The sequence below is a fragment of the Ailuropoda melanoleuca genome, chromosome 6, assembly GCF_002007445.2.
Source record: "Ailuropoda melanoleuca isolate Jingjing chromosome 6, ASM200744v2, whole genome shotgun sequence".
NCBI lineage: Eukaryota > Metazoa > Chordata > Mammalia > Carnivora > Ursidae > Ailuropoda > Ailuropoda melanoleuca.
Genome location: NC_048223.1, coordinates 10448296 through 10476096, shown reverse-complemented (window position 1 = coordinate 10476096; position 27801 = coordinate 10448296). Strand labels below are relative to the sequence as shown.

Below are 27801 nucleotides of genomic sequence, written 5' to 3'. Positions count from 1 at the left end.
GGACTCTTTCTCCCCTTTTAAAATGGCGTTAACGTGGGCAGGGATCCGCCGCGGGTGTTGTCAAATTTATCTCAATAATAAAAAACAGCCTGCCGAGCAAACAACCCTTCACTGCGGGCCCGGGGCTTGGGGCTCTGCTCACAACTGGGGCCCGGCTCATTCATTGACCGGACCTGGCTGGGGCGCCCACTGAGTGGGGCACAGTGCCCGTTCCTGCTCTGCGGGGAAGGTAAGGACAAAAAATGAGCGAGGGCACAGTGTGGTCAGCAACGGGATCAGGGAAGAGCAGGGGTTGTGGGACAGACAGCGTGGAAGGTCAGGGAAGGCCTCATAGAGGAGGTGATGCCTGGCAGGAGCGTGGGCACTGAACACCCAGTTACAATATGTGGCTGCAACGGAGGTCTGTGCTGGCGTTGGAGAAAGCCGAGTCTGGAGAGATGGACAAGGGCCACCTCATCGGGCCGTGATCTCAGAGCTCTGGGATTCCCCCACCTCCTCCCCAGGGGCCCCTGCCGGTACCAAACCTCCGTGAGCTAAATGGTTCGTGCATCTCCAAGACACACACTCTGTCCTGGACCTGACCACAGAGAATGACTGACAAGGCTCAGAATTCGAGCCTCAAAAGAGTAACAAGGGAGATCTGAAGCCCCCCTGTAATAGCGGCAGCCAACAGGGCTCACACGGACCAGGCGCTTGACCAGAGTGTGCTCGCTCATCGTTTAACAAGTCTCTCCCAGAGGTTTTATTGTATCCCATATATGCAGATGGGATGCTGTGGCTAGAAAGCATCAGTAACTTGCCCAAGATCCTATCTAGAGACCATGCAGCTAGCTGTCCAGGCCCCTCTTCTGAGGGTCTGGCTGACCTGGGCTCGAGGGCTCCAGGTGCAGCCTGTGGTGAGCTTTTGCTCTGTTGACAAGCAGGGGTTGGTTGAAGTGTGAGGTGGTGAGCTGTTGGTATTAATAACTGACACGTGTCAGGGGCTTTGCAGGGAACAAAGCACTTCATGGAGACAGTTCTTAAAGAGTTTCTCCTGCTTCTCTTCCCAGGGAAGAAACTTGAGCTGGCTAACATTTTACGAATCTCCTAATTTCCTGTAAATTGCAAGTCCCTGCTGACTGGGACTGAAAATGTTTCGGGCCGTGGTTTTCAACCTTGGGTCTGTTCTCACTCCTGGAAGCCAGTGAGTTTCTGTCTGCGGTTTATGGTGTAGTTTGTACTTTCTCGGCCAGGTCAGGAGGTACTGGGCTTTGATGCTCTGGGGTTCTCAAGGCTGCAGGGTCTGCCAGCCTCTTTTGGAGGCCAGCGGCGGTGAATAAGCCAGGCGCTCTAGTAGAAGCCGCCCCCACCCCGACCCCCCGGCCTCAACATTTCTTTATGGCGAAGAGGGTCAGAGCTCCCTGCTGAACCCCGGTGAGGCAAGAAACGGTCTTCCAGGGTTTGCCTGCCCTGCTCTCGCAAAAGGCAGTTTGAATTTTCCACTTACTTATGCTTTCACCTACAGAAGACATTTTTGTGGCGGGTATAACTTTTATTTTATTATTAGCTCTAACCATAGGTATTTCAGACTTTGAGTTGATCTGAGCTGCTTATAAAGTGACAGATCTCAGGGGTTGGTTCCTGAGTGATCACTTGGAATGAGAGAGGGCTACCAAACGGATGAACGGAGCTGGCTTCTGGGGTGAATGGGCCTCCCATCAGTCAGATTTGCATGGCAACCAGCCTGCAGGATCAAGTGAGTTCTCAGGGAGACGTGACCTCCGCTTTATAGCTCACACCTAGAGTAATCCGTTCTATCAATGACATTCCCCCACGCGGGGTGTTCCTCCCTGCAAGTGATTGAAAACATACCTGCTCATGAGCATTGTGTGGTTTGTACGAACCACACTTACGGGAACTAACTGGGACATGTTCTTGTACAAAGCTGGAATATTCTCAAGCATCAAGAGTGTGCATTGAGTTGCAGAGGTTGTGTACCTGTCAGGCTCAGGGCAGGTAAGTTGCAGTTGCCGTTGTGCGGAGATGGGAAAAAGGAAGGAGCTGGGTGAGCTCCTTGTGTCCTGGGGCAACTGGCGAGAATCCTTGGTCTAGGGGCTGTGCAGAAAATTCAGGCTCTGAGAGGAATTTTGTTGGTGGACTCCGAGGGCTCGCCAGCCTTCATCGTCTTGGGTGTCTCCACTGGGCCTTATGGTACTGGATCCGTGGAGCTGCTTTTGGCTGCAAATAACAAAACCCAAGGATTAGTAGATTCAGCAGAGTTTAGATCTTCCAAAGATGTGAAGTTGGTCTACGCAGAGACGGGGTATTAGTGCCACTTGCAGCAAGCTCTTGCATGGGAAAGGCAGCCAAGAAGGCTGAGGGTCTGGTGACCAGAGCAATGGTTTTTACCTTATTGGGTCACAGCCTCTTCAGTATGCCAGTGAGAAGCCCAGAGAAAAGTTGCTTGGTTGTATAGAGTTGGGCATGCAATTCAGGGGATTCATGGATCTCTGAAAACAAGCCTTAGATTCCAGGTTAGATCCCCTGGTCTAAGCCACGTTGTTTCACTAGTGGTTACCCAGGACCCACTCTGTGCCTCTGCCCTTGCAGACAGTCTATGGTGCCATGATGGTAGAGTCAGGTGTTAAGAGTGAAAAGGAGCGGGCCAGTTGTTGGTGCCTGCTTCAGACTACAGAGCTGACATTGTTGAGCTGAGGTGACAGCCTTGTTGCACCCCTCCATGCCTGCTGTGCACACTTTGGTGCTCATCTCTTCTTCTGGGTGGTGTTTCTGCTGCACGTGGTGAGGTCGGTCTTGCCTGCTTCCGGAGACTCCACCCCCTGGCCGCCACCACTGAGCGCCAGGTTGGCACCATCCAAGGCAGCTTTCTGCAGCCATCCCTCTTGGAGGGTTCATGAAGTACCAGTGTGTATTTAACTTTTTAATGTCCCTCTCATTGACCTTTAGTATTTTTGGTAGCTTTTCTAGGTGGGACCTGCTGATGGCCAGAAGGCTAAATGACAATGTAGGTCATTGCTGGTTGCTGAAATGTCATTGTGCGTCTCAGAGGGGCATATTTTCATCTCCAGAGCTTGGCATCTGGCCACCTAGAAGGATAAAACACCATGGTTTACATCTGGGTTGTGTTGCTAATGAGATTTGGGAGAGCACAGAGGATGGATTTGGATTTGGCTCTGCAGTAATGTGGTGGTAGCTTGAGGAGGGGATGGAGAGCTGGGGGCTCTGTGCCCTGCTTCTGGTCCTCTGTGGCTATCTAGAGGGCCTTGGGCACATCCCATGCTACAAGCATCCAGGCGCCATCTGTGACTTCTCTGCCTGCCCTCAGGGTTGTCATGGGATTAGATGAAATACACAGAAGAGAACATGCTTGGGAGACCAGACAGGGCCATAAGGATTAAAAGCATCATCAATATTCAAGCAACCTCAGATAACAGAATTGTAGATCCAGAAGGGGCCCCTGGAGCGTGGTTAGTCTAGATTCAAATCCTGTACAGCACATTTCTCAGAGTGGTCGGGGAGATAATTTTAGGTGGGGCACATACAGCATCATTTCATTTTAGTCCACTTGTTTATAAGTATTATAAAAATACAGGCATCACATCCAACCCATTTTTAAAAAATGGATATTTTGTTCAAATTAAGGCTAGAGAAAGATTTTAAGTTAAAAAGTATGGTGGGGGCACCTGGCTGGCTCAGTTGGAAGAGCATGTGACGCTTGATCTTAAGGTTGAGTTCAAGCCCCATGTTGGGTATAGAGATTCCTTAAAAAATAAACTTAAAAAAAATAAGAGTAAATGAAAAGTATGGTGATTTTTTAAAAGATTTTATTTGTTTGACAGAGAGAGCACAAGCAGGGGGAGCGGCAGACAGAGAAGCAGACTCCCCCCTGAACAGGGAGCCCAGTGTGGGGCTCGATCCCAGGACTCTGGGATCATGACCTGAGCCGAAGGCAGCCACTTAACTGACTGAGCCACCCAGGTGTCCCAGAGTATGATGATTTTAAGGTAAAGATTAAGTCAGTAGTAGTTCAGTAGTAAACAAATATGGCCCAAATGGGAAAGTGACCCCTTGAATAAAGGCTGGGAAACTTTCAAGGGAGTCTCTCCCTTACAGTCCCTCCCTTACTCTCTTGGCTTCAGCTGGACCCCTCTGAGATAGGGAGATTGCTGCCCCCAAATCCACCCACTTTTCCATTTGGGGATTCTCTCGTCCTTGCAAAGTTCTTTCCTTTCTCCCCTTAAGCTCCCCCCGCCCCAATCTATCCCATGTGATCTTCTGACACTCAGGCTTTTCTCCAGCACCAGCTCCACTTTCTTCAGCGGCTCCTCTAATGGCGTGGTTTAAAGACGGTCTCCATCTGTCCTCCCTTCCTCCTTCCCTCTCTTCCCACTCCCTTCTTTTCCCCCTTCCTTTCCCCCTTCCTCCTTCCCTCCCTCTCTTTAACAAAGACTTGTGGGCTGGCCCTAGGCTAGACACTATATTAGCCACATCTAGGCCTCACAGCAATCTCCTTTTATGAATGTGGGAACAGGGAGGTTGAATGGACCATGTCCAGTCAAAGCCTGAGAAAAGCAGAGCCCAGGAGTCTGACCAAGGTCGTCTGGTCCCTAAGCACGTGCTCCTTCTGTTACACTGTGCTGCTCCCAGAACGGGATGACCAAAAATGACACATCTCTTCTTTCCTGGTGCTCGTGGGGCCTGCCCCTCAGGGGTCTGAGCACGCATGACCAGTGCCACAGGCGAGCAAAGCCCTCATGAGGAGGGGGACAGAGCGGCCTATGCAGGAGGATGTGATGAGGCAGCTGGCTGGTGAAGAGAGGCAGAGCGCCTGGGTGGCAGTGGTTTTCCCTGACTCCCGTTAGTCTTACAGTCAACTGTGAACCCCTAAATCATTTGGGCACTTGGTCTATTTTTTAATTTTGAAAAACAAAAAAATTAAAATAAAAAGGTTCGTATAACAAATACCATGTGCCCGTACCCAAAATGGACAGATGCCACGATTTGGTCTACACTCAGTCCATCACACAGTGGGTCAGGACTTCGGCCATGTCCCTGGTTGTTAGACCTGGTTGGTTTGGGCCTGTCCTCGCCTGAGGCGGGCTTTGGAGCCCGGCTCCTGAGTTTCCAGCATTGCTCTTTCAGCCTCCTATCCCCCACTAATTCATCAGGGGCTGCCTGGGCCTCCTCCGAGGTTGCCCATAGCTGGGGAGAAACCACTGGCGAGGGCAGGGAGCGGGCAGAGTGGGCGCATTTAGATTTAACCCTTGTCAAAAAAGTTGATCTGCTCTCGGAAGCACCTGCCTGGACCACTGCAGGTTCCGGCCAGGCTGTTGAACACGTACAGTCACACCTGCCCAAAGCGAAAGCCACTAGATGGTAGACATATATGTATTTAGGAAAGAGAGAAAACACATGATTTTATAATTAGATTACAGTGATTTGCTAAGCAGCTCATTTTACAGAAACCTTAGCAAAATCCATCGTCCATTCCAAAGTGTGGAACTACTTTAAAGCGCAGTGTGGTCCCTTCCGGATGCCCGCAGCAGCCACAGAACACAAGCGCCGGTGCCCAGGCCCGGCCCCTCCTCTGCAGGCCCAGTGATGAGGGAGGGGCAGCTGTTCGCAGCCTCCTCCCTTCCACCCCCAGCGGCCTCCCGGCCGGGGCCTGAGCCTTCCTCACCCCTCGAAGCTCAAGCCTGGGTTAGAACGGTTAGCAGAGCAGTGCTTTTGAAAGCCATGCAGGAGAGACTCAGAAACTTCCAGGAAAGCCTTCCACACCCAGGCAGATTCCATTTGCAGGGAGTCACGATGGGGGAGGAAGATTTGAACTAGTTTCCTAAGAGAACATGGGGACCTGAGGTGGTCCCCAAGTCCTCTTTATTAAGTGGGGAGAATGAGTTGAAATATTCACCGTCCCTGAGGGGCCCAGAGAGAACATGCTGCCTGCATCCCTCCCCCTGAGTCTGACAGAGAGGCTGCAGACGCCAGGACGGGAGCCCCGGGACCTCAGAGGCACCTGCTTGGAGGGCTTTGTCTTCCAGTAAAAGCAGTCGGGAGACTGCACCAGCGAAGACAGTGAGACACGAGCAGACCAATTCCTGTTTGTACAGAAACACACATACACCTTATGTTTACAGGCCCACTTCTCTCTTTTCCGAAACTGATGATTTGGATTATTTTTAATGAATTCCTCCCCTTATTTCTAACCATCTTTACTCTGGCTCCAGCCTTAACATGGCTCACTTAGATTACTGCAATACCGTTCTTGAGTCTCTCTCTCATTTTGCCCCTGGTAAATCCATCTTAAAGTTGGACAAAAATATCGGAGTCAAATCTGAGCATTTTCCTCCCTTGCTTACAGACCCTTAATGAATAAGGAGAAGGGACTAGTCCTACCAGACACTAAAATACGATAAAACCAGAATAAAGTGGTGTAGGCCTGGCACAGGAATAGACAGGTCAATGAAACAGAATAGAGTGCTTCCCCTGAAGTCCCTCCTCCCCCCAAAAACCCCCTTTTTATTTTAAATGAGACCCACTTTCAAAAGAAAAGTTCTGGTTTCACAAGAATCGGCTGTATATGTTATGTGTTAGGGGGCCCCTACTACACCAAGCACCCAAACAGAATGTGGGCACGTGGGGCTGTGTGGAGGTTGCCGGAGGGGTGGTGGAGGTGGGGAGGCCCACCCAGCCCATAGAAACTAATCATTCTCAGGGGGTCTTGCCTCTCCAGAACAGCATATATTCATTTCAAAACCAAAATTAATTTTCATTTCATTTAGGTGTTTTTTTTTATCTTTTCGAATTTCAACATACCTTCTTGAAAATTCCCCCTCTTAGATAACCCACACATTCACCCCTTTGTATTTGAATTCTGCTGTAAATGTAGGGCCCGAGGAGGAGACCCAAGTGAGCCCATCTTTTTTGGCGAGGATCATTCTCTCACAAGTTGGCCCAGCAGCCCAAAATAGCCCCTATCGTGTTCTTCTTTCAATGCCGGCTTTATTGTAACCAGGGATGATGAAAAAGGGTGGAGCCACTGTCCCAAAGCCTTGGGGGCATATATTAAAAAATAACTGTATGAGATCTGTCTTCTCAGCCATCCCTCCACACCCACATTCCTCAGGTTGAGATTCCTTGGGCAGCGGAGCCGGGAAGGTCTGGTGCTCCTCACACCCAGCCCTTCTTCTCCAGGAAGCCAGGCCCAGCCCCAGGTGCCCTGCTGGCCTCCCAGGGAGCTAAGGTCAGCTGGCATCAGAACCTTCCCGCCCACCCCTACTCACTGACCCCCGACCCTGCCCGCCCGCAGTGGACAGCGGCCCGAGTCCACTTATCTGGGACTGGGTGGGTGTTTCCTGCATGTTTGAGATTTTACAGAGGAAATCAAAATAAAGAAACAAAGCCTTTGTTTTACTTCTGGACTCAAACTGGGGACGGCTGGAGGGATGGAAAGGGAGAGCTGGAGTAGGTCACTTGGCACTCCAACAAAATAACCATTCTAATAAAGCATTTAACAGGGACTTTCTTCTATTTAGGGTTGGTGTGAGTGAATAGGGAAGACAGGGCGGAGGGCTGGGAGAGCCTGTGTGTGTGGAAGGAGAGGGCCCCAGGCAGGGTCGCTGGCGGGGCTCTGGGGCCATCAGCCGGGCTGCAGAATTGGCAGCCAGAAGGCCCAGAGGGGGTCTCAAGTCCCTCCTTTCCTTCCTCAAAAGTCCCATAGGAGAGCGGGAAAGAGCATGGACTGCAGGGCCAGAGGACCGCTGCTCCAATTTCTGCCCCACCACCTGTTGTCATGTGACCTTGGGCGGTCCCCCACCTCTGTGAGCCTCCCTTGCCTGATCCCTAACAGGGAACAGTGCAGCTGTAATGCACAGGTCCCAGCCACCCCATCCCAGTTCTTCCTGACCCAGTCATACTGGGCCAGGCCCTCATCTCTCATCTGTGCAAATGGGGAGGTGCTCTCCCCAGTATTTCATCATTCTTCCCAAAGGATTTTCTCCTTTTAGAAGTTCTCTGGGTGGTTCTTTTCTTTTCTTTTCTTTTCTTTTCTTTTCTTTTCTTTTCTTTTCTTTTCTTTTTTTTCTTTTCTTTATTTACTTACTTGAGAGAGAGTGCAGCGGGGAGGGACAGCGGGAGAGAGAGTCACGAGCAGAGTCTGCGCTGAGCATGGAGCCAGACGGGGGGCTCAGTCTCACAACCCTGCGATCGTCACCTGAGCCAAAACCAAGGGTTGGACACTGAACTGCCTGCACCATCCAGGCACCTCAAAAGTGTTTTATTTTATTTTTTTAAGTAGATTCCACACCCAGTGCAGGGCTCGAACTCATGACTGTGAGATCAAGACCTGAGCTGAAATAAAGAGTCAGACACTTAACCAACTGAGCCACCCAGGTGCCCCTATTATTTAATTTTCTTTAAAAATTACCTAAGCATTGATGAAAATGCTCCCCGCCCATAGTATTTCTGAGGATTTCAGAGTGGGCACCACGTCCACTGGCCACCTGGCCTCCCAGATCAGCTGCCCCCGCATTGCCCCATGCCTGTGTGCAGTTGGCTTGGCTTCCTCATTCCCTAAGCCCTATTAAGCCACAGCTACCAGGCTGTCACCAAGGGCTTATAAGAAAGGGGCTTACCCATTGCTCAGAACAGGGCAGAAGTTAAATTTGAGTAGTAGACCTCCTCCTCTTGTCTGCTCACCCCTTGGAGGACTTCTCCTGGCCTGTCTCTTCAAGCTTAGTTTGCTCCCATTTGCCAGGGACCCATTTTCCTGGACACATTTCCCCAGAGTTTCTGAGAACTCCACATTTCCATTACTTTGGTGGCAGAGCAGTCGTGAAATCTGTCCTGGGCTGGGCTATGGGCCTATGCTTTTGCCTCCAAAAAGAGCCACTAAAGAGCTCCTCTAAGCAGGAGTTTGCACCCCCCCCCCCAGCACTGACAGCCTCTATCATGTTCTTCTTTCAATGCCGGCTTGAAAGAAGCCTGCCACTTGGCCATGCCAGGACTTAACAGGGCAGCGCATTTTATTTCCGCTGATGGAGAAATGTTCAGAATCCACAACCCGTGCTGCCTTGTTTCAGGGCTCTGGAGAAAGGGGGGTGCTTCAGAGCTATGCCCCACACTATAGCCCATCTCACGGAGGCCATCCCAGGGGCAGAGAGCCGGAGGCAGAGCAGATGTCAGGAGCTTGGAAATGGGTCCGACACATCGTTTTGGATCCTGGGTGTGTCACTTCCTAGCTGTGTAACCTTGGAAAAATTATAAACCCCTCTGTGCAAAACTATTGTCGGTAGTAGCAGCCACCTGCTGGAGGTCCACCCGGGCTGAGTCCTGTGGCCGGAACCGATCAGGACAGTGCCTGTTTGTTATGTCCTGACCACATACTCAGCACTTCACTTGTACTCCCCCGAGCACCCCCCGCCACACCTCAGACTGGGTGAGATTACTGTGACACTCTCCCAAACACATCTCCTGACGGTACTGGGCACGCGGCTCCTCTATCCCTTACTTGCTCACGACGTACTGTGTCGGCTCCACACGAGGATTAGAGCTGATCTAAATCAGATATTTACTGAACACCTTTGTGTCACACGTGTGCCAGGCACCCGAGGTCCAGTGGGGAGTCCGACAGAGGACGGGCCCTGTGCGGGTCTGCCAGCTCGGCCCACCGCTCCCACCCCGGTCCAGGGCCTGGTTGTCTGGCCTGGCCAGGCTGTGGAGGAGGATAGGAGACCAGCAGTGACTGTTTTGCATTTGGGGAGAGGGGTGTGGAAAGCTGCCTCCTGCCTTTCCAGCTGAGTGGGCTTAAAATCTAGAGTTTGGGAGGTCTCTGAAAGTCACCCTCCCTCCCCCCGCTCCAGCCCTGGTTCACCCCTCCAGAGTCAGGCTGCTGGACCCTCCTTCCTCCATCCTGCTTCAAGGAAAATCCCACACTTCCCCAGCTGCTCATTGTCATGCCCACCTCGTTTTCAGGAAGTTTCCTTTTTATTTTGCTCCAGCCCAGCTCTCTACAGTCTGGTTACTCTTTTAACATGGAGATTGGATTGCCTCTCCCCACCTCAGGCAAGAGCCTGGGCTGTGTTTCTTTCTCCCTGTTGGTCAAACATATAAATTTTTACGTTTTTCATTAACGGTGTTTGACATCTTGAAGATAAATGATAGAAATAAATGAAAGCAGTGCTGATTTTTTAATGTGACTTTCTGCCCTTCACCTCCCTGGGTCCGAACACTCCTCGGGTGGGTCGTGTGCCCCCTCCAAAGACAGCGAGCCTGGAGATCCAGGCTGAGTAACCCCTGCTGCTGTTACTCCTCGCTGTCATTTTCACCTCCTTCAATCTCACACCTGTTTGTGGCCAGAGCCAGGCCAGGCCAGGGCAGTGCAAAGAGTGTCTGCCTTGGAGCAGACGCACCACTTGATCTGTGCGTGCTGGATGCATGCTTGAGGGGGCTCGGGGTGGCCACAGATGCGCTTGTGGGCTGGAGCCCCCGGGAGTGGTTTGTTCGGTTCATATGATGGGGAGCTAATATTAAAAACTCAGCTTCACTTAAAAATTCAGATTTCTGGCTACTGTTTGAAGATGTAGACTTTCGGGCAATGCTGTTGCAGATATGTTCGTGTTGCAGCAGTCAGTGGGTGGAGGGTAATAGTGGTCTCCTGTTTGCCACAAGCCCCACTGCTCCCTACTGTCCGTACCTGCCCCCTTCTCTCATTTATCCACCTGGCCTCTGCAAACACGTGAGGTTGGGATGTTCATTTGTTTCCCGAGTGCCTCTTTCTGCTGCTGCAGGGGAAAGCAGTTGAAATAGTGGGACAGCCAGGACTTGGAGGGCTGGAGTTTAGCCATAGTTGGACCTGGTAAGAAGTGTCCATGTCATAGCCGGGGGCTGCTGACACAGAGCGATGCCTGCCCCTGGCCTCCAGGCCTTCCCTTTGCGTCTGTCACCACCCCGCCCCTCTCCTGAGCTGCTTCCTTCCTAGTGTGCTAGTGTGAGGCCATGGCTCTATGAGGCAGGCAGCTCTGGGCTGGGACAGCCCTGGGGGACAATCTGTAAAGCTGTGCTCTGCTGAGCTGCGCCTCGCATTCCACCCCCCACTTTGGGGAAAGATATTACCAGAAGATTTGCCTTGCTGCCACAAGGAGGCTCCAAGGACAGGGTGTGGCATTCCCAGACCAGCAGGCAGAGGTGGGACCTGGGAGGTGCAGGCGACTCGCTGTTTTGGGAGTGTGGGTGGCAGGGAAGCACCCCCTCATTGTCACCCGCTTCTCCTGCTGGGCCAGTGCCCACGTGTGTCTAGTGGAACTCCTCACATGGTATCTCCGTTATGAGGGCCACCACTCACTACTGCGGGATGCTTCTGGCCCACGGGGTATAGTGCCCACACTACCTCTGCCCTGCCCTCCGGCCAAGCCAGAACTCCCGCTGGCTCCCAGCGCCAGCCCTGCACTGTGGAAATGCAGACAGCCAATACCTAGAGTGTCTCCATGCAGAAAGCTGTGCCAGGGCTCTCAAGAGGTAAAGACGATGAGGGCCAGCCTTCAGACCCCTGCCTGCCTCACCCAAGTGGGGAAATGTGACGGAAAAATAACTCCCAATTCCTAGATTTGAAGGGAGAAGAGGCAGAATGGCCATATAGCTGAGCTAGGAGCTTTGTGGCCAGACTTGCAGACGGACAAGCCGCAGAACCTCTGTGACCTCAGGGTTCATCGCTGACAGGTGCTAAACGGTGCCACCTTGGTGTGGTGGCTGTGAGGAGTCAAATGGCCTAATGGCTGCTAAGCCCCCTGCTGCCACCTGCCACCTGGCCAGCACTCCCCAGACGCAAGCATGGTGGCTGAGTGGAAGGAGAGCTGGAAGTTAGGAGAGGGCTGGGGAGGAAGGGATCACCTCAGGAGGCCGTTCCTTACAGAGGGAATGTTCTCACAGGTGGAGGAAAGGTGAAAAGGCAGAGAACATTCATTGGCAGACTCCGAGGTGCCCTGCGGGGGGCTGGAGCCCCTGACAACTTAGACACCATCTCTGTCCTCAAGGATGCCATACCAGGGATCAGCAGGACCAGAGGCTGCATGAGGGGGCAAGGGGTGCTGAGGGCAGGCAGTTCAGGGAGGGCCTGGAATGCTACCATCAGCGGCGAGAGCTTCAGGCGCCCATGGGAGTTGGCTGAGGGGTGATGGGAGGATAATGGCAGCGGAGGGGGCCCAGGCAGAGGGCAGAACCAAGGCACTGAGTGAGCCTGCCAAGAGCGGTGGACTTGCTAGGGCCTTGGCCTTGGATCGGCGGTAAAGGGTTTTTTGAGCTGCTAGGGGAAGGAAGAGGGAAGGAGCGCCGGGACAGAAAGGTGGGATGGGGGTCTGCAGGGGGTTTACTTGAGGCGCGGCTAAGTCCATGTTGTGAAGGGCTGAGCCTGAGCGGCCCCAGAGGAGCTGTGCGGAGGTAGCTGTGTCAGAATGGGGAGAGAATAAGACAGCAGCCTACCAGGGTCTGGGGGTCTGAGGGACCTCACTTTAGGGACCCCCAAAGTATCCAGAAGCTACCCATCCCTGGTGGGGTGACTGCCAGAGTGACTTTTCCAGTGGATGCAGGCTCCTGTCTAAGGCTGAGAAGTTCTCCTTGGCTGCAGGGGTGACTGCCCCAGTGCTAGGAAAATATTAATAGGCCCCTGGGGCTGAGAGTAAGAATTTAAACATAGAGCCACTTCCTCCTCTCAGCCCCTACCTGCCAAGGAAGGAAGCTGTGACCCAGGTGGCTGCACCGCCCGCACCCCTGGATTGAGTTCACTCCCACCCTCCTGGTGGCAGTAGGACATGGGGACATGGTGGGGGCGGGGGTGCTGAGTGGGACCTCTGAGGCTGAGAGGGCCAGGCGGCAGCACCCCAGAGCTGGGGATGCCAGTGGGACACATTGTTCTGAAGGGCTGTGTGGACCCTGAGACACTGGCGCCCTCGTTAACCCCTCGGTTTCCAAGAGCCTCAGACCTTCCTGTGCCCTGGGCTAGCTGGGGGCTGAGTGGGGCAGTTTTCGCCAAGTCTGAGCTTCCCCTTTACCAAGCTGTTCCCCTGGGCAAAGGCCTTAACATTTCTGACTCTGTCTCCCTGCTGGTAAAATGGCAAGACTAAATGCCACCGTGCTTGGTCATGCCTGGAGCCTTTATGCCCCCGCCGGCCCACCTGCATCCACCTTCCTGCTCCTGCCTCACCCAGTACCCCTTCCCCATCTGCTTCCCTCTCCCCCGAGCTACTGGAGTTCGTCCCATGCAGGTTATCTAGTCTCTCCTGGCTTTTCTCACTGGTTAACTGCACTGCGGGCAGCAGAAAGAGTTCGGGGCCCATTGGATTGGATAGGCCAAGATGTGAATGCTGCCCTCCAAGGCAGAATGCGGGGGGGCTGCTGAGGCCCACACACAGCTGGCATGAGAACACACTGAGGAGGGAGTGGTGAGGGCTAAATTCTGTTGAGTTGTTACCTGTGGGACCAGCCAGTTCACAGGGTATGAGCTCGGGCAGGACTCTGGAGAGACAGGAGGGCTTCCTGCAGGAGGAAGGCTTGGGATGGGTTTTGAAGAATGCTGGTGAGGGTAACAACTTGAGGTTTACTGAGCACTCACTATGGGCCACATGCAGGCAAGCAAATCAGTGCAGCCTGTCATGACCACCAGGAGGCAAATGCCGCCACTGTCCCCACTTTTACAGAAGAGAAAACCTGAGGTATACAAGATAAGTAACTTGCTTAAGGCTGCAGGCTGAGTCAGTGGCTCATGCTCCCTGATGAGGGGTTCCTGGTGAGAGGCCAACCCCAAGCTGGGCAGGGACCAGCCCGGTATGCAGGCACAAGGAGACAGGCTGGGGCTGGGTCAGCAACCAGCGCAGTGGAGAAGGGCCCAAACAGAGGTGCTGACACATGGGTCTCAGAGCTTCCTGGTGCTTCCACTGTGCTAGGCAGCTGCTTGATCCCCCGGCTTCCTCCCTGGTCCTCAGGGCAGGAGCATGTGGCAGCACGAGGCCTATACGCTGTTTGGCAGATCTCGTCCCAGTTGGGATGGGGGTGGGGGCGTGTCTGTTCCCTGGATTCCTCCCCCACAGGGGCAGGGATGTGGCCGGGGAGGCCTCTGGGACTCTGACATCACCTGGCTGGCTCACTGCTGACCTCCTTCCAGCACTCCCAGATCTGCTCTCTCTGGCCCGGCCTGACTCTGCACCCACTCGCCATTTCTCCAGCTGTGAGAAAATGCCCAGTACGATGGGCTGGCCACGGGCTCCGGAGCTGTGCTGCATGGTTTCAGATCCCGGTGCTGCCACTTTCTAGCTGGATGACCTCAGAAATGTTATTTTACTTTGTTGTGTCTCAGTTTCTTCAACCACAAAATGGGGATAATCAGTCATACCTCAGAGGGCTGTTGTGAGAATTGAATTAATGTGGTAAACTATTCCAACACCATCAGACACACCACTTACATGAATGAATGAATTGTTCATTGTTTTGAACATTGATCACTCCTGTAATTCCTACAGCAGTATTCCACATACCTACTCTGGGACTTACCATGCTGGGTCATAAGTAGCTAAGCTCCAGGCCCTGTCAGGAGGCACTCTCAAGCTAGCGGGCAAAACCCAAGTGTCAGCAGTCATGATATGAGGAAGCCTGTGGTATTTGGGGGTCATGAGTAAGGCCAAGGGCACTGCATCCCTCACCTGGCTTACTTCCAGCATTGGCCTTTGCGTGGATCTCTGGAACCCTATCTGACCAGTTCTGCCCTGCTGCCAGCAATCCAGGTGTGGTCCCGGCAGAGGAGTTTGGATTTGATGGGGTAGAAAAACAGGGGCTGATGTTGTAACACAAGACTTGGGTCATAGAGTTCTCCAGAGATAACCAGGCAGGCTCCCGCTAAAGGTCCTGAGACCCTCCCACAGAACAGGATGGCCGGTAAGTGAAATGTTTTAGAGGGAACCAGGAGAGCAGTGGGTCAGATTGGCACCAAGGTTCATCAGTCACCTGCTTCTGGCTGCCAAGGTGCTGCGTTACAAAGGGTCTTAAGACTGAGAAGGGAAGAGGACAGTGGTCGATTGTGACATTTGCCATGGCTTGGGAGTGGGAGGAGAAGCACCCCTGCCACAAACTCACCCTCCAAAACCCAGTGGTGTGGAAGGTCCTTTGTCACATAAGATAACACACATGGGTGGGTGGGTGGTAAAGTCTTAATAATGGAGCGAGCTGAATGCATTGGTGGCTTCCTGAAAGGGTCAAGTGGTGCAGTGACAGAGCTGGGCTTGCATTAGCAAAGATGTGAGACAAGGGGCTGGAGCAATGTCTTGGGGAGGGGAGAGTGGAGAGTGAAGCCTTAAGGGTGACCAAGCGGCCTAGACCCCTGGCGGGACGCACACCATCTCTGCGCAGCCTGCAAGGCAGCAGCATGGGGAAGCTGCCCATTTCTGGGAATTGTGCAGAAGGGAAGGGCAGCTCCTGGAATGCAGAGCCATTTCCTCCACGTGGGTTGGGTCGCTCCCCCCAATGTGTCCTCATCCCCCTGAGCTGGGCACACCCAGACATCATGGAGATGAGATTAGCTTCCCGGAGCTGATTCAGCTCAATGTGATTGAAAAGCCATTCACTCTCCCAAGAGCTCCATTAATAGTGAATGTGTCCCTTTCTTCCAGCCTTATTTACCAGACAACTTGTTGTGCAACTGTGGGAATCTTTAAAATAATTAGTAGAGAAGTAGAGAAGCAAAAAGCAGTGAAAACTAAACTTTCAATAAAGTCAGCAGTGTCTTTTGGGGAGGCTCTGGGTTGGCCACTACCCCAGCTCCAAGAATCTGTGGTCCTATAGTCAGGGCCAAGGAAGCAACCAGCAAGGATGAAGAGTGCCCAGGGGGTTAGCAAAATCACAGTGACTGTCAAAGAAAAGCTCTGTGATGCTGTAAAACTAATCACCTGAAGAAGTTAAGGCAGTGTGGTGCGATGGTTCCCGGCGTGACCTTTGGTGTCCAGCCAGTCCATTGCAGATGCGCACTGAATGGTGGGGAGTGTTATTGCTGTGGAGTGTCTCCTGGGCCCCAGTTCTTCTGGCCAGGACCGCATGACACTGCTTTGGAAGTGTGCCGGCTGGGGGGTAGGGTGCATGGAGGGGCCAGGGAGCCTATTTGGACCCCTTCACAATGTCTGCAGGCTATGCTGTTTCTTTTTAATGTGTCCGCTTATAAAAACGGGCAGTGCTTGGGGCTATTCTTTTGGGAAACAAACTCTGTAGAAGCCCTAGAAACTGGGAATCTGGAAGAATGCAACAGATTTGGTAAGGGATCATAGTCACCGGGCACGGCTGTTTTGGGGGCTGGAGCCCTCTGTTATCCCAGGCATTTATATGTGTTACTGCGTTGGGTCCTCCAGCAGCCCTATGCGGCTCAGGTGCTTTGAGGGCTGTCAATGGGGCAGGCAAGTGGTCCAAATCGCTGGGGTCTACCTGGCTGGAGGGAGACCAGGGGCCCAGCTACTTTGCCTATTGGTGCAAATATGCCCTTGCTGGGGCTTTTCAGGTTTTTTTCCACTGGCACCTTACACATGCTTGAGCGTCCTGTTCTCCTGTTTTATAGATGGGGAAGCAGGCTCCTAGAAGTTAAGAAATTTGTTCCAGGTCACACAGGGAGCCCATATCAGAGACGAATGGAGCTCAAGCTCCCTGACTGCAGTCAGGGGCTATTAATGACAGTCCCCCCACCCAGGCTACCCCCCGGAGAACCAAGGGGGGCTTTGCACAAGACTGCCCAGGAGGTCTTGGGACCCTCCCAGCATACTCAGAAAATTGCTGGATGAAGAGGTTATTCTGGGGTCATCGGTCCACCCAGCCCCCTACCTCCTAGGAGCATCACCTCCTGCTTCTTGGCCCAAGGGAGGGCTGGCTGCGTAGAAGCCTCCCTGAGGCAGGATCCAGCAGTCAGTGATGAATAGACCCTGAGCCTCCCGTGTGTTCGGCCCTGCCTGGCCCGATAAAAGGCCAGGGAATGAGGACATGTGGCTCTTGTTCTGGCGGAGCTTCTGACCAATCTGCCGTTCAGGAGACAACTTCATACCTTGCAAGGTGGTGCTAAACCTGAGAGAGAAGGGGAGCAAAAGACAACCGCCACAAAAAGCTTACTTCTCTGGTTAAAGATGCCCAGAGTTTCTGTAATTGTTTCATTAAAATTGTCCAAGCAGCGACGCTGCCTTTGAGGAAAAAGTTTCCAGCATGTGTGAGGGTTTGGGCTGCCGGTGGGCTGGGAGGGGCGGGGCGCTGGGAGCGGTGGTTGCCATGGGAACCAGCGCTCCGCCGCCAGCGCCCGCCCAGCGGCTGCTGTTCCAAAAGTTGGTTTCTGAGTGGAGGGGGCCGCCTGGAACCTCGGAGCCATTTCCCATGGAAACAACGTTCTAAATGATGGCTGACGTTCCCACACAGGCCTGCCGTGGAGCTGAGATGGCAGCGGGATTTCTGACGGGGGAGCCTCTGAGTGGAAGAAGGGAGAGAGGGAGGGAATCTCTCCAGAGAACGGAGTAAACAAGGTGCGGAAACAAACATTGCAGCACCTTCTCTAAGCTGGGCACATTTCGTACATTTTAATTTCATGCTTAGAGCAATCCTGCAAAGTATAATTTTCTAACCAATCCCATCTTACAAATAGGAAACTGAGACTGTGAACTGTCACTTGCCCAACAGGGTCGCTCACCTGGTCCGTAGGGGAGTATCCAGCATCGAAAACTGGTGGGGAACTTTAAAGAGAGACCTTAGACTACCCTCCCACCTCAAAGGGGCTATCCAGGACCCCCCAAAAATAAAGAATTGACATTCTAGAATGATTTCTAAAAAGATCTAGAAAGATCTCTGATCTTCTAGTTGAATAGCCTGGGCGGGGGGGGGGGTTTTTGTGAACGTAAGCAGTTTGCTCCTTAACCACCAACCAACTTTGTATCCTGTGGTGTTTTTCGTCATAGTCTGTGGTGACTGAAAAAAATCTTTCTCTTTACCACTTGAGTCCAGCCTATTTTGTAGGAGTGTGGTGCATATCCCTTGGCAGTTTGACTGCCCTCCCCACTTACAAAGACGGTGTTTAGTCAGGGATTATTGGGGGGGAGGCTGAAAGCCTGGAAAAACATGTCTGTCAGGAGAAGAGCCGTTATGAATTGGGGGCCTGGTTCTGGACTCATTCTCTTGCCCCTGCCACACTTTCCTTCCTTCCTGGGCCCACACTTGCTTCCAGAAGGGCTTTTCTGGGTGATTCGTCTGACTTGGTAGAAGGAGGCTAGGAGGGTTGCCGCTTAGCCCTCTCTGCGGTCAGGGTCAATGCCGTGGCTAGGAGGTCGTGTGACAGTGGTTCAGAAATGCCTTCAGCTAGCCTTTGCTCCTTGCTGATGCTCTGCCAGGCTTTGGTGATACAGACAGGGACAAGATGCCATTGCTGCCCTTCTGTGCACATTAACTGTAGATTATTTCAAGGGTACTGGTGACCTCTGCACCAGGAACTGCAGGGTGCAGAGTGCAAGGAGGTGCCTCCCACAGGAGGTGATTCCTGGGCTGGGGCCTGATCTGAGAAGAGGTGTGTGCTCTCCCAGGGGCCCTGGGGCCTGTAGAGGCCTCAGTGTGACCCCAGGGGACCTTGGGCAAACATAACGCTGGTTGGGAGAGTGAGACAGTGTGAGAGGATGTAGCATAGCTACCACTGGAGACGTCGGCACTGGCGACTAGTGACAGCCTTGAATGCCCAGTGAAGGAGCCGGGACTTGGCCCATCAGCGATGGGCAGCACTAAGGGTTTTTCATTACCAGGGATGTGGTCCAATTTTTGTGCTAACTGTGCATTCTAAACTGCTTCCCCTGAGTCTTAGTTGGGAGGGAACCCCGAGTTGGCTTCCTGTGGTCTCTCAGGAGCTCAACCCCTGCGTGCAGGACTCTGTGAAAGGAAGGAGCCCCTCATCTGACTCTTTTCCTGCCAGCTGCCTTGCAGAGCAAGCAGGTCCCCAGGTGATTCTGGTGTGGGTGGTCTGAGTACCAGCTCAGAGATTCAGTTCATGTCCTCTATCATACTTCCTAATGGAGATTTCTTACCTTGTTTTATTTTAAGAAGAAAATAAAGAGAAATAATTTTCTTTCTTGATATCTTGCCACCCACGGAGTATTTTTTTATTCACATCACTGCCAGCAGAGAATAGAAGGGAGCTTTAAAAACGGCCTCTTTCACAGGCAAACATGCTCACCCTGGCCCAGTGTCATTGTCCACCCTCAGCCATGATGGCGGGTTAGGAGGGGCTGACACCTTGCTCCCCTGACCTGAGAGGTGAAGGAGAGAGAGAGCTGGCCCTTGCCCTACTCTCCCCATTTCTGCTTCCTTCCAACTGCCCTGTGGCCCCTTTGGACTGCCATCTCTTGTCATGTGGGAGAGCTCAGTTCGCCAAAGCTTCAACTTGTCCCCACCTTTACCCTGCTTAGGGAGACAGGGCGCCAGAGGCCGGGGCTGCGGCCAGTCCCTGAGCCCAATATCCTGCACCAAAGGAGCTTAAATCCCCTGCTGAAGGACATAGGGTCATACATTTTCAAGTAGCGGGAACATTTTATTTGGCGGGAACATGAATTTTTTTTTTTATTTGAGAATAGTTGACACACAATATTACATTAGTTTCAGGTGTACAACATAGTGATTCATCAACTCTATACATTCTGCTCTGCTCACCACAAATGTCACTGTCACCATGCAGTGCTGTTGCAGTACCATTGACTAGTTCCCTGTGCTGTGCCTTTTATTCCCATGGGTGGGAATATTTTAATATTGTTAAGCTTTTCCAATATACATACATAATACTAGCTTGTTGTAGCAAGTATTGAGAAAAATGCCCCCAAATCTGCCAGTCTTCTCTATGCCTAGAACCATGTCTAGACGCATAGATTCATAGACGGTGCCTAGAACAACGTCTAGATGCATAGATTCATAGATGGGGGACTTCATGGAAGTGCAGTCATATGAACCTGTGGTTTTGCAGCCTGTTTGGGGCTTTTTTCATGCATAATATAAACTTCTCTAGGTTAGGGACCATCATCCTTTTTAATGGCTGCATAGTATTGCATTGTGTAGCTAACGTTTTCTTTACTTTCCCCCACCCCAACATTTAAGTGATTTCCATTTTCCCCCTGTTCCTCACATCTTTGTACACTTGCCTGATTACTTCCTAGAATAAACTCTCATATGCCATATGGCTTCGAGAGACGGTATGTCATTTTAAATTTCAAGTATTTATGCGAATGTATTCTCAGTCCAATCGGGATGGATTTACATGCTCACCCGCAGTGTATAAAAGCGCCTCTATTTCCTCACACTGCAGGGAAATCCTAAATGTCAACATCTAGCTTCAGTAACTGCAGAGCGTTTTGCAATGACTCTCGCCCGTAGCCCCATGCAAATCAGTGTGGCCACATAACCCACATTTGTGTCTACCACCCTTACTGTTGATAATTAGAATTGAGCACTCTCTTAGGGCTGCAAATAACCGTAAAAAATCCAGCCCTTTCATCTGATAGGTAAGGAAAGTACGGCTTGGCGTGGCCTTCCCAAGCAGCAGCAAGGCACGCAGGACACCCAATCCACACCCTTAAGTGTCCCCATCACACCTACACCATGCCTTTCTGCCTCCCAGCTTGTGCAGAGTCTTTCTTGTCTAGTATCCTGAGGCAAGATCAAGCTTGCACGCCCTTGACACCAGGTCAGTGCTTGTGCTCCCCAGGAGTGCCCCCTTAGCAGGAGGTGGCATTGTTCTCCTTGGCACCCTGGCGGGGTCTGCAGTTAGCAGCTGAGGTCCCTGGCAGCCACCCTTTTCTGAGTGCTCCTTCCATGCTCCCTGCCTCCCTCTCCTCCTTGTCACTTTATGACGTTGCTTCCAAAGATCACTCTTCACTTCTCTGCTGTCACCTCTTCACAAGCAGTCCTTAGCTGTTAAGGCTCAATTATTCTTTAGAATCCTGGCCCCATGTTTCCAGCCCCTGCTTGTCACCTTAGCTCATTAGCACTATTGACATCTTAGGATGGAGGATAATTCTTTGTTGGGGGGGCTGCTGCCCTGCGCATTCATTATAGGATGTGTAGGCACAGCCTTGGCCTCTGCTGACTGGACGCCAGTAACACCCGCTTGGTTTTAACAACCCAAATTATCCCCGGATATTGCAAATGTCCCTGGGGGGCAGAATTGCCCCTGGTTGAGAATCACTGCCTTAGCTGGACTCAACATCATTAAAACAAAACTTAGCCCTGCTCCCCCTGTTCCTCCTGCCCAGCTAACACAGGGGTTGACCAGATGCCAAGAGAGTCCAGCACAACTTTCTGCATGACAAGGGGCAAGGAGACTGAGGGAAAGGAGCCAGGGTCACTAAATTCTGAGGGGGTGGGGCACGGAGATCTTGAACTCCGCACACGAGGCTGTTATGGCCAAACTTCCCTTAGCTCAGGCAACCTCAAATCCTTCTGGGCACACCAGTTCCATGACCAGAGCTGATGTAAAAGGTGCCATCCCTGCTCAGACGTGCACGCACATGTTTACCTGTTTAGGAATAGGGCAGACTTCAGTGGTGGAAATGCTTCTTTGACATGGCTTTTGGCTGTACTTGTTAAAGGCCTCATGGTGTCTCGTAGTACAGTGTCCCCAAGACCTGGTGTGGCACATAGTTGATATTCAATAAATGATTGAATCAATATGTAATTGGGAGTATTTATTACTCTATAAAGTCAGAAAGGAAATAGCTCCCTACCTCATTACACATGTCTTGCTTCCCCAGGTCTGACCTACCAGAAACATGGCAACCAGTGCCGTCCCCAGTGACAACCTCCCCACGTACAAGCTGGTGGTGGTGGGAGATGGGGGTGTGGGCAAGAGTGCCCTCACCATCCAGTTTTTCCAGAAGATCTTCGTGCCTGACTACGACCCCACCATCGAAGACTCCTACCTGAAACACACAGAGATTGACAATCAGTGGGCCATCCTGGATGGTGAGACCCGGATGGCAGCCCTGCATGGGACGGTGGTGGGAGTGGGGGTGGTCGGGGGTGGGGGAGGGTCAGGGGAAGTTGCACTGGGGCCTCATGGCTTCTTTCATGTTGTCCTTGTGGCATGGTTGATATAAGGACATGTATGTTTTCCAGAGTGAATTCTGAACAGCTTTGTGGAAACCAACATGTGTATTCAACAAAGAGGCAAGGCTAGAATCATGCCAACTCAGTGATGTCATGTTTGTTATTGCTTGCTGATCAGAAGCGCTGATTAGCATTTACAGATGTCTCCGGCTAATAAAAAGAAGGGGGGATAATTTATTTTTTAGTGAGCATAGTTTATTTTCACTTTGGAGGGAAAATCTTGCATTTGACTTTGTTTCTAGTTTAGTCTAAATTGGCCTACATTAGCAGTTCGCAGATCGTGGTGTTCAGGGCAGCAGCCTAAGCATTACTAGGGAGCTTATCAGAAATGAAAACCCTCAGGCTCTACTGATTCAGAAATTCTGAGGGTGGAGCCCAGCAGTCTGTTCTAACAAGCCCTCCAGGTGATGCTACAGTAGAGAACCGCTGCTCCAGGGTCTTGTTGGTTAGGACTTTATACTGTCTGAGTCTCTTTAACAAAGAGCCGCTAGGGATAGACTGTCCTTTTAGGAGGGGAGCTTGGAAAACCACTGGGATACAAGTCCTCTGTCAGCTATGTGATTTGCAAGTGTTTTCTTCCAGTCTGTGGCATGTTTTTCATTCTCTTAACCGCGTCTTTCAAAGACTAGAATTTGTAATTTTGATGAAGTCCAGTTTATTGGTTGGTTCTTTCATGGATTGTGCTTTTCGTGTTGTGTCTAAAATATTTGCCTAACCCAAGGTCACAAAGGTTTTCTCCTGTGTTTTCTTCTAGCCGTTTAATGGCTTTCGGTTCTGTATTTAGGTCTATGATCCACCTGAGTTAATTTTTGTATATGGTGTGAGGTATGGAACAATGTTTTGTTTTGTTTTGTTTTGTTTTGTTTGTATATGGAGATGCAATTGTTCCAACACTATTTGTTGAAAAGGTTGTCCTCTCTCCACTGAATTGCCTTTGTACCTTCGATGAAAATTAGTTGCCCATATATTCTGTTTGTTTGATCTGTCTCTCTTAGCACCAAAACCACACTGTCTTGATAACTAACCTTACTAGAAGTCCTAAAATCACGTTTGTTAAATCCCCAATTTTGTTCTTTTTCCAAGTTGCTTGGGCCCATCTAGGTCCTTTGCTCGCCATATGAATTTTAGAATCAGTTAAATTAAAAAATTCTAGATTTTGACTGAGATTGTGTTAAATCTGTAGATCTATAGATTTGAGAAGAATTGACATCCTAACGATGTTGAGCCTTCCAACCCACGAACACAGTATTTCCCCACATTTTTAGGTCTTCTTTAATTTTCTCAATTGTTTTGCAGATTTGCTTGCATAGGTCTTTAACGTGTTTTGTCAGATTTATATCTACAATCTGTATTATAAATGATACTGGTTTTTCAAATCTGTTTTAAATTGTTGCTAATATATAGAAATACAGAAGCATTTTGTATATTAATTGTATCCTGCAACATTACTAAACTCACTTATTAGTTCTAGTTGCTTTTTTTATAGATTCCTTTGGATTTTCTGCAGAGATGGTCTTGTCTGTGAGTAAAGATAGTTTTATTTCTTCTTTTCCAGTCTGGAAAGGCTTCTGTTTCTTTTTCTTGCCTTATTTCACTCACTGATACTTGTCTTCTTCCTGATCTTAAGGAGAAAGCTTGCTTTTAGTCTTTCAGCACAAAGTATGATGTTAGCTGTAGGTTTTTTTATACATTCCCTTTATCAGGTTGGGGAAGTTCCTTTCTATTTCTAGTTTGCTGAGAATTTTTATGAGGTGTGGATGTTAGCTTTTGTCAAATGCTTCTTCTGTGTCTACTAAGATACTCAGATGGTATTTCTTTTTTAGTATGTCAATATGGCAAATCACGTTAATTTTTCTAATGTTAACCCAACATCAAATCCCTGGGATAAATCCCACCTGGCCAAGATGTGTTATCCTTTTACATATTTTTGGCTTTGATTTGCTAAAATTTTGTTTAGAACTTTTGTGTCAATGTTCTTGAGAGCTATATTGGTCTGTAGTTTTCCTGTCATGTCTGAGTAATGCTGGCTTTATAGAATGAATTGAGAAGTATGCTATCTTCTTCAGTTTTCTGGAAGAGTTTGAACAAAATTGATATTATTTCTTCCTTCGGTGTTTAGTAGAATTCACCTATGGGGACATCTGAGGCTGGAGTTTTCTTTGTCAGGAGATTTTTAACTTCAAATTCAATTCCTTTAATAAATGTAGGGCTATTCAGGTTATCTGTTTCTTCTTCAGTGAGCTTTGGTAGTTTATGTCTTTCAAAAAGTTGTGTAATTCATCAAAGTTACCAAATTTATTGACATAAGTTGTTCATGTTATTGTCTTATTATTTTCTTAATATAGGTAGAGTTCGTAGTGGTGTTGCCTCTCTCATGCCTGATACTGTTCATCTGTGTCTTCTCCTTTTCCCTAATCAGGCAGGCTAGAGCTGGAGCAATACCCTTGATTTTCACAGAGAACCAGCTCTTGAGTCCTTCGACTTTCCCCATTTGGTTCCATTGATTTCCACTCTTACCTGCATTATTTCCTTTTGTCTGCCTACTTTGGATTTAATTTGTTCTTCTCTAACTTTTTAAAGTGGAAGCTGAGGTCACTGACTGGAACATTTCTTCTTTTCCAAGATATTCGTTTGGTGCCATAAGTTCCCTCAACTACTTCTGTAGCAGTATCCCAGCTACTCTAATACACGGTGTCTTCATTGCCATTCAGTTCAAAACACTTTCTAATTTCCCTTGTGAGATTATCTTCGACCCATAAGTTACTTAGAAACATTCAGTTTTCAAGTATATTTAGGAATTTTCCAGAGATCCTTCTGTCATGGGTTTCTATTTTAATTTCATTGTGTCGGAGAATGTACAGTGTATTATTTAAATTATTTAAAACTCACTGAGGCTTGTTTTATGACGCAGGATTTCGTCTCTCTGGCTAAATGCTCCATGTGTACACAAAAAGAATGGGTATTCTACCATTGTTGGGTGGAGTGTTCTATGAATGTCCGTTATTTTGTCTGATTTTTGGTTGTTTCAAGCGAGAAGATAAATCTGGTCCTTGTTACTCCATCTTGGTCAGAACCAGTACCAAATCATCACTTTAAAAAAAGTGCGACAACTTTGTATATATACTGAATTGTGTACTTTAAAAGGGTGACTATTATGGTATTTTAATTATATCTTAATTTTTAAAAGCACCATCCTTCAGGGGTTCATCTGCAGCCCTGAAACTTTGAGTAATTCACCAGGAACCAAGCACGTTCCCAACTCAGGGGCTTTGCATTTAGTATTCTCTCTGCCTAGAATGTGCTTCCTTCAGAAATATATTCTCACTTCGCGTAGGTCTCCACTCAAATGTTAACTTTATCAAAGAGGTCTTCCATGACCAAACCATCTCTGCTAGTACCCAGACCCCCCCAGCCCCATCATTCTGTCCCCCGAACAACTCTTTTTCTTTATTCTACTTTTTACTGTTGAACATATATTTGTTCAATATATATATTTGTTTGAGTTTTTGTTGCTCCCCAATAAAATATAAATTTTTGAGAGGAGGGACTTTATTTTATTTACTGCTCTATTCTCAGTGTCCAGAATACTGCTCATAGTAGGTCCTCAGTAAATGTGTGTGAAATGAATGAATAAATGGGTCCTGAACAATATATGTGCAGTCATAGGTTTGATGAGCCAGCCGTGTTATATAATAAATATATAAATAACCAGTAAATTTAAAACTTATATTTATGCACTTTCTAAAATCATCTCATACATTATGCATTCAAATATATGACACACTTTGGGATATACTGAGTTAAAGAACTATAACCACTTTCTTTACTGTGGGACTTAAAAGAATCGTCAATATATAAACATAATATTGGAGATACATTGATAGGATATATTGTCCTTAGGGTTTCCCAAAGGACCACTTTTTGCACATCATTCTGGGCTATTTCCACAGGAAACATTCTGAAAAACGTTGCATAATGCATGTAAGAGAGAGTAACGCCATGCCTGATACATAGTTGGAGCTCAATAAATATTATTTCTCTATACAGCCGTATTGACTTCTCTCACTTTTTCTTAAAGTAAGTTTGGGTATTAGATTAGTTTCTGATGGGGGAAAAAGTTTTCAGGGGTGATTTTTAGGAAGATTTTGTGATGACATTTATTTTTTTTATTTTTGTTTTGTTATTTTGAGAGAGAGAGGGCAAGAGAGCACAAGCAGGGGAAGCAGCAGGGAGCCCGATGCGGGGTTCAATCCCAGGACCCTGAGATCATGACCTGAGCAGAAGGCAGATGCTTCACCGACTGAGCAACCCAGGCGCCCCTGTGATAACATTTATAGCAGCTGCAATAGCAGGGAAAAGGGAATACTGGCCGAAGCATTACTTTATAAGCATGAACTTGCAAAGCTTTTGATCTGAAGCATCTGGGCTCCCCTTGGATGCTATACCTCTAAACCTGCCACCTGAATCAAGCCTAATTTAGGGCACTGCCCCCCCCAGCGCCTGCCTCAGGCACAGATATTAGATTCCCAGATTAGTACACTTCCTCACTCAATTAGATCTTGTATTAAGAAAAGGAAAGCTTAAGACATTACAGCTAAATATTAATTAGTCTGGCATTTAAAAGATGCCCCGGGGCGTCTGGGTAGCGCAGATGTTAAGCATCTGCCTTCGGCTCAGGGCGTGATCCTCGCGTTCTGGGATCGAGCCCCACATCGGGCTCCTCCACTGGGAGCCTGCTTCTTCCTCTCCCACTCCCCTGCTGTGTTCCCTCTCTCACTGGCTGTCTCTCTGTCACATAAATAAATAAAATCTTTTATAAATAAATAAATAAATACATAAATAAATAAATAAAAGGATGCCCCATATTTTGGGAACTTTAATCAAAGGCTGGTTGTATTTAGGCGTGAATGTAACTCTGACACCCTCTGGGGCTGGACTCTTCTGGGTGGCTTGCCGTCCTGGAATAGACAGGACTTTCCCAGGGCATCCAGAGCCCGGACATCCTGCTTCCCTGGAGGCCATACCATCCTGGGGGAGGGGCTAATCCTGGGATGCCTTCCAAGCGCTCTGAACTCTGGGGTTGCTCTTCCTCCACATTCAGAAAGAGCAAAAACATGGCAGCTTGATCATGATGAGGAAAAAAAGGAGGATAATTATGAGGGCAGGAATGATATTTATTGAGCAATTACTCTGTGAAAACCCTATGCTAAGCACTTTGTATACGTTCTCTTTTAATCCTTACAGCAGTTGTGCTAGCTGTTGTTATCTCCATAAAAATAAAGCACAGAGAGACTGACATAGCTAGCAATGGCTTGAACTCTCCTTTGTGTCCTGGATTCTCTGTTAGTCTGATTGGGTGGGAAAATCCTCTCCCACCTCACACACTGATCCCTGTGCCTCTGGGAATAGGCGTTGAAATCCTGGGGAGAGGGGAGTACTGCCTGGATTATCAGGCTGACCGCCCTCCCCCACCACCTGCCCTTCTTACAACTCACCCAAGGCCCCTCAGAGGGCCGGGTGCTCTTCCTCGGCTTGCTCAAAAGCCCTTCTTTGTGGTGGCCACACCGAAGATTCTCACAGGCTTCCCGCTTACTTACAAACTTGTTTCTTGCTTTCTTTCAAGGGACCGCATTGGCCTGGTTTTCCCAGAATCTGAAACACAGGAGGCAG

At 49.6% G+C, this 27801-nt stretch overlaps 1 protein-coding gene across 5 annotated transcripts in view; it reads left to right on the top strand.

Moving 5' to 3' along the window:
* MRAS (muscle RAS oncogene homolog) overlaps positions 1–27801 on the top strand; it is a 52990-nt gene that overhangs the window by 649 nt on the left and 24540 nt on the right. For 3 of the 5 annotated variants that reach the window (XM_034661935.1, XM_034661937.1, XM_034661938.1), the window contains exon 2: positions 21777–21987. In XM_034661935.1, coding sequence (XP_034517826.1) covers positions 21795–21987 — 193 coding nt within the window. In that variant the 5' untranslated portion in view covers positions 21777–21794. Of the gene's footprint in view, positions 1–3987; positions 4005–17392; positions 17526–21776; positions 21988–27801 lie in introns of those variants that run through there. The other 2 variants (XM_034661936.1, XM_011230010.3) reach the window with 2 other exon arrangements.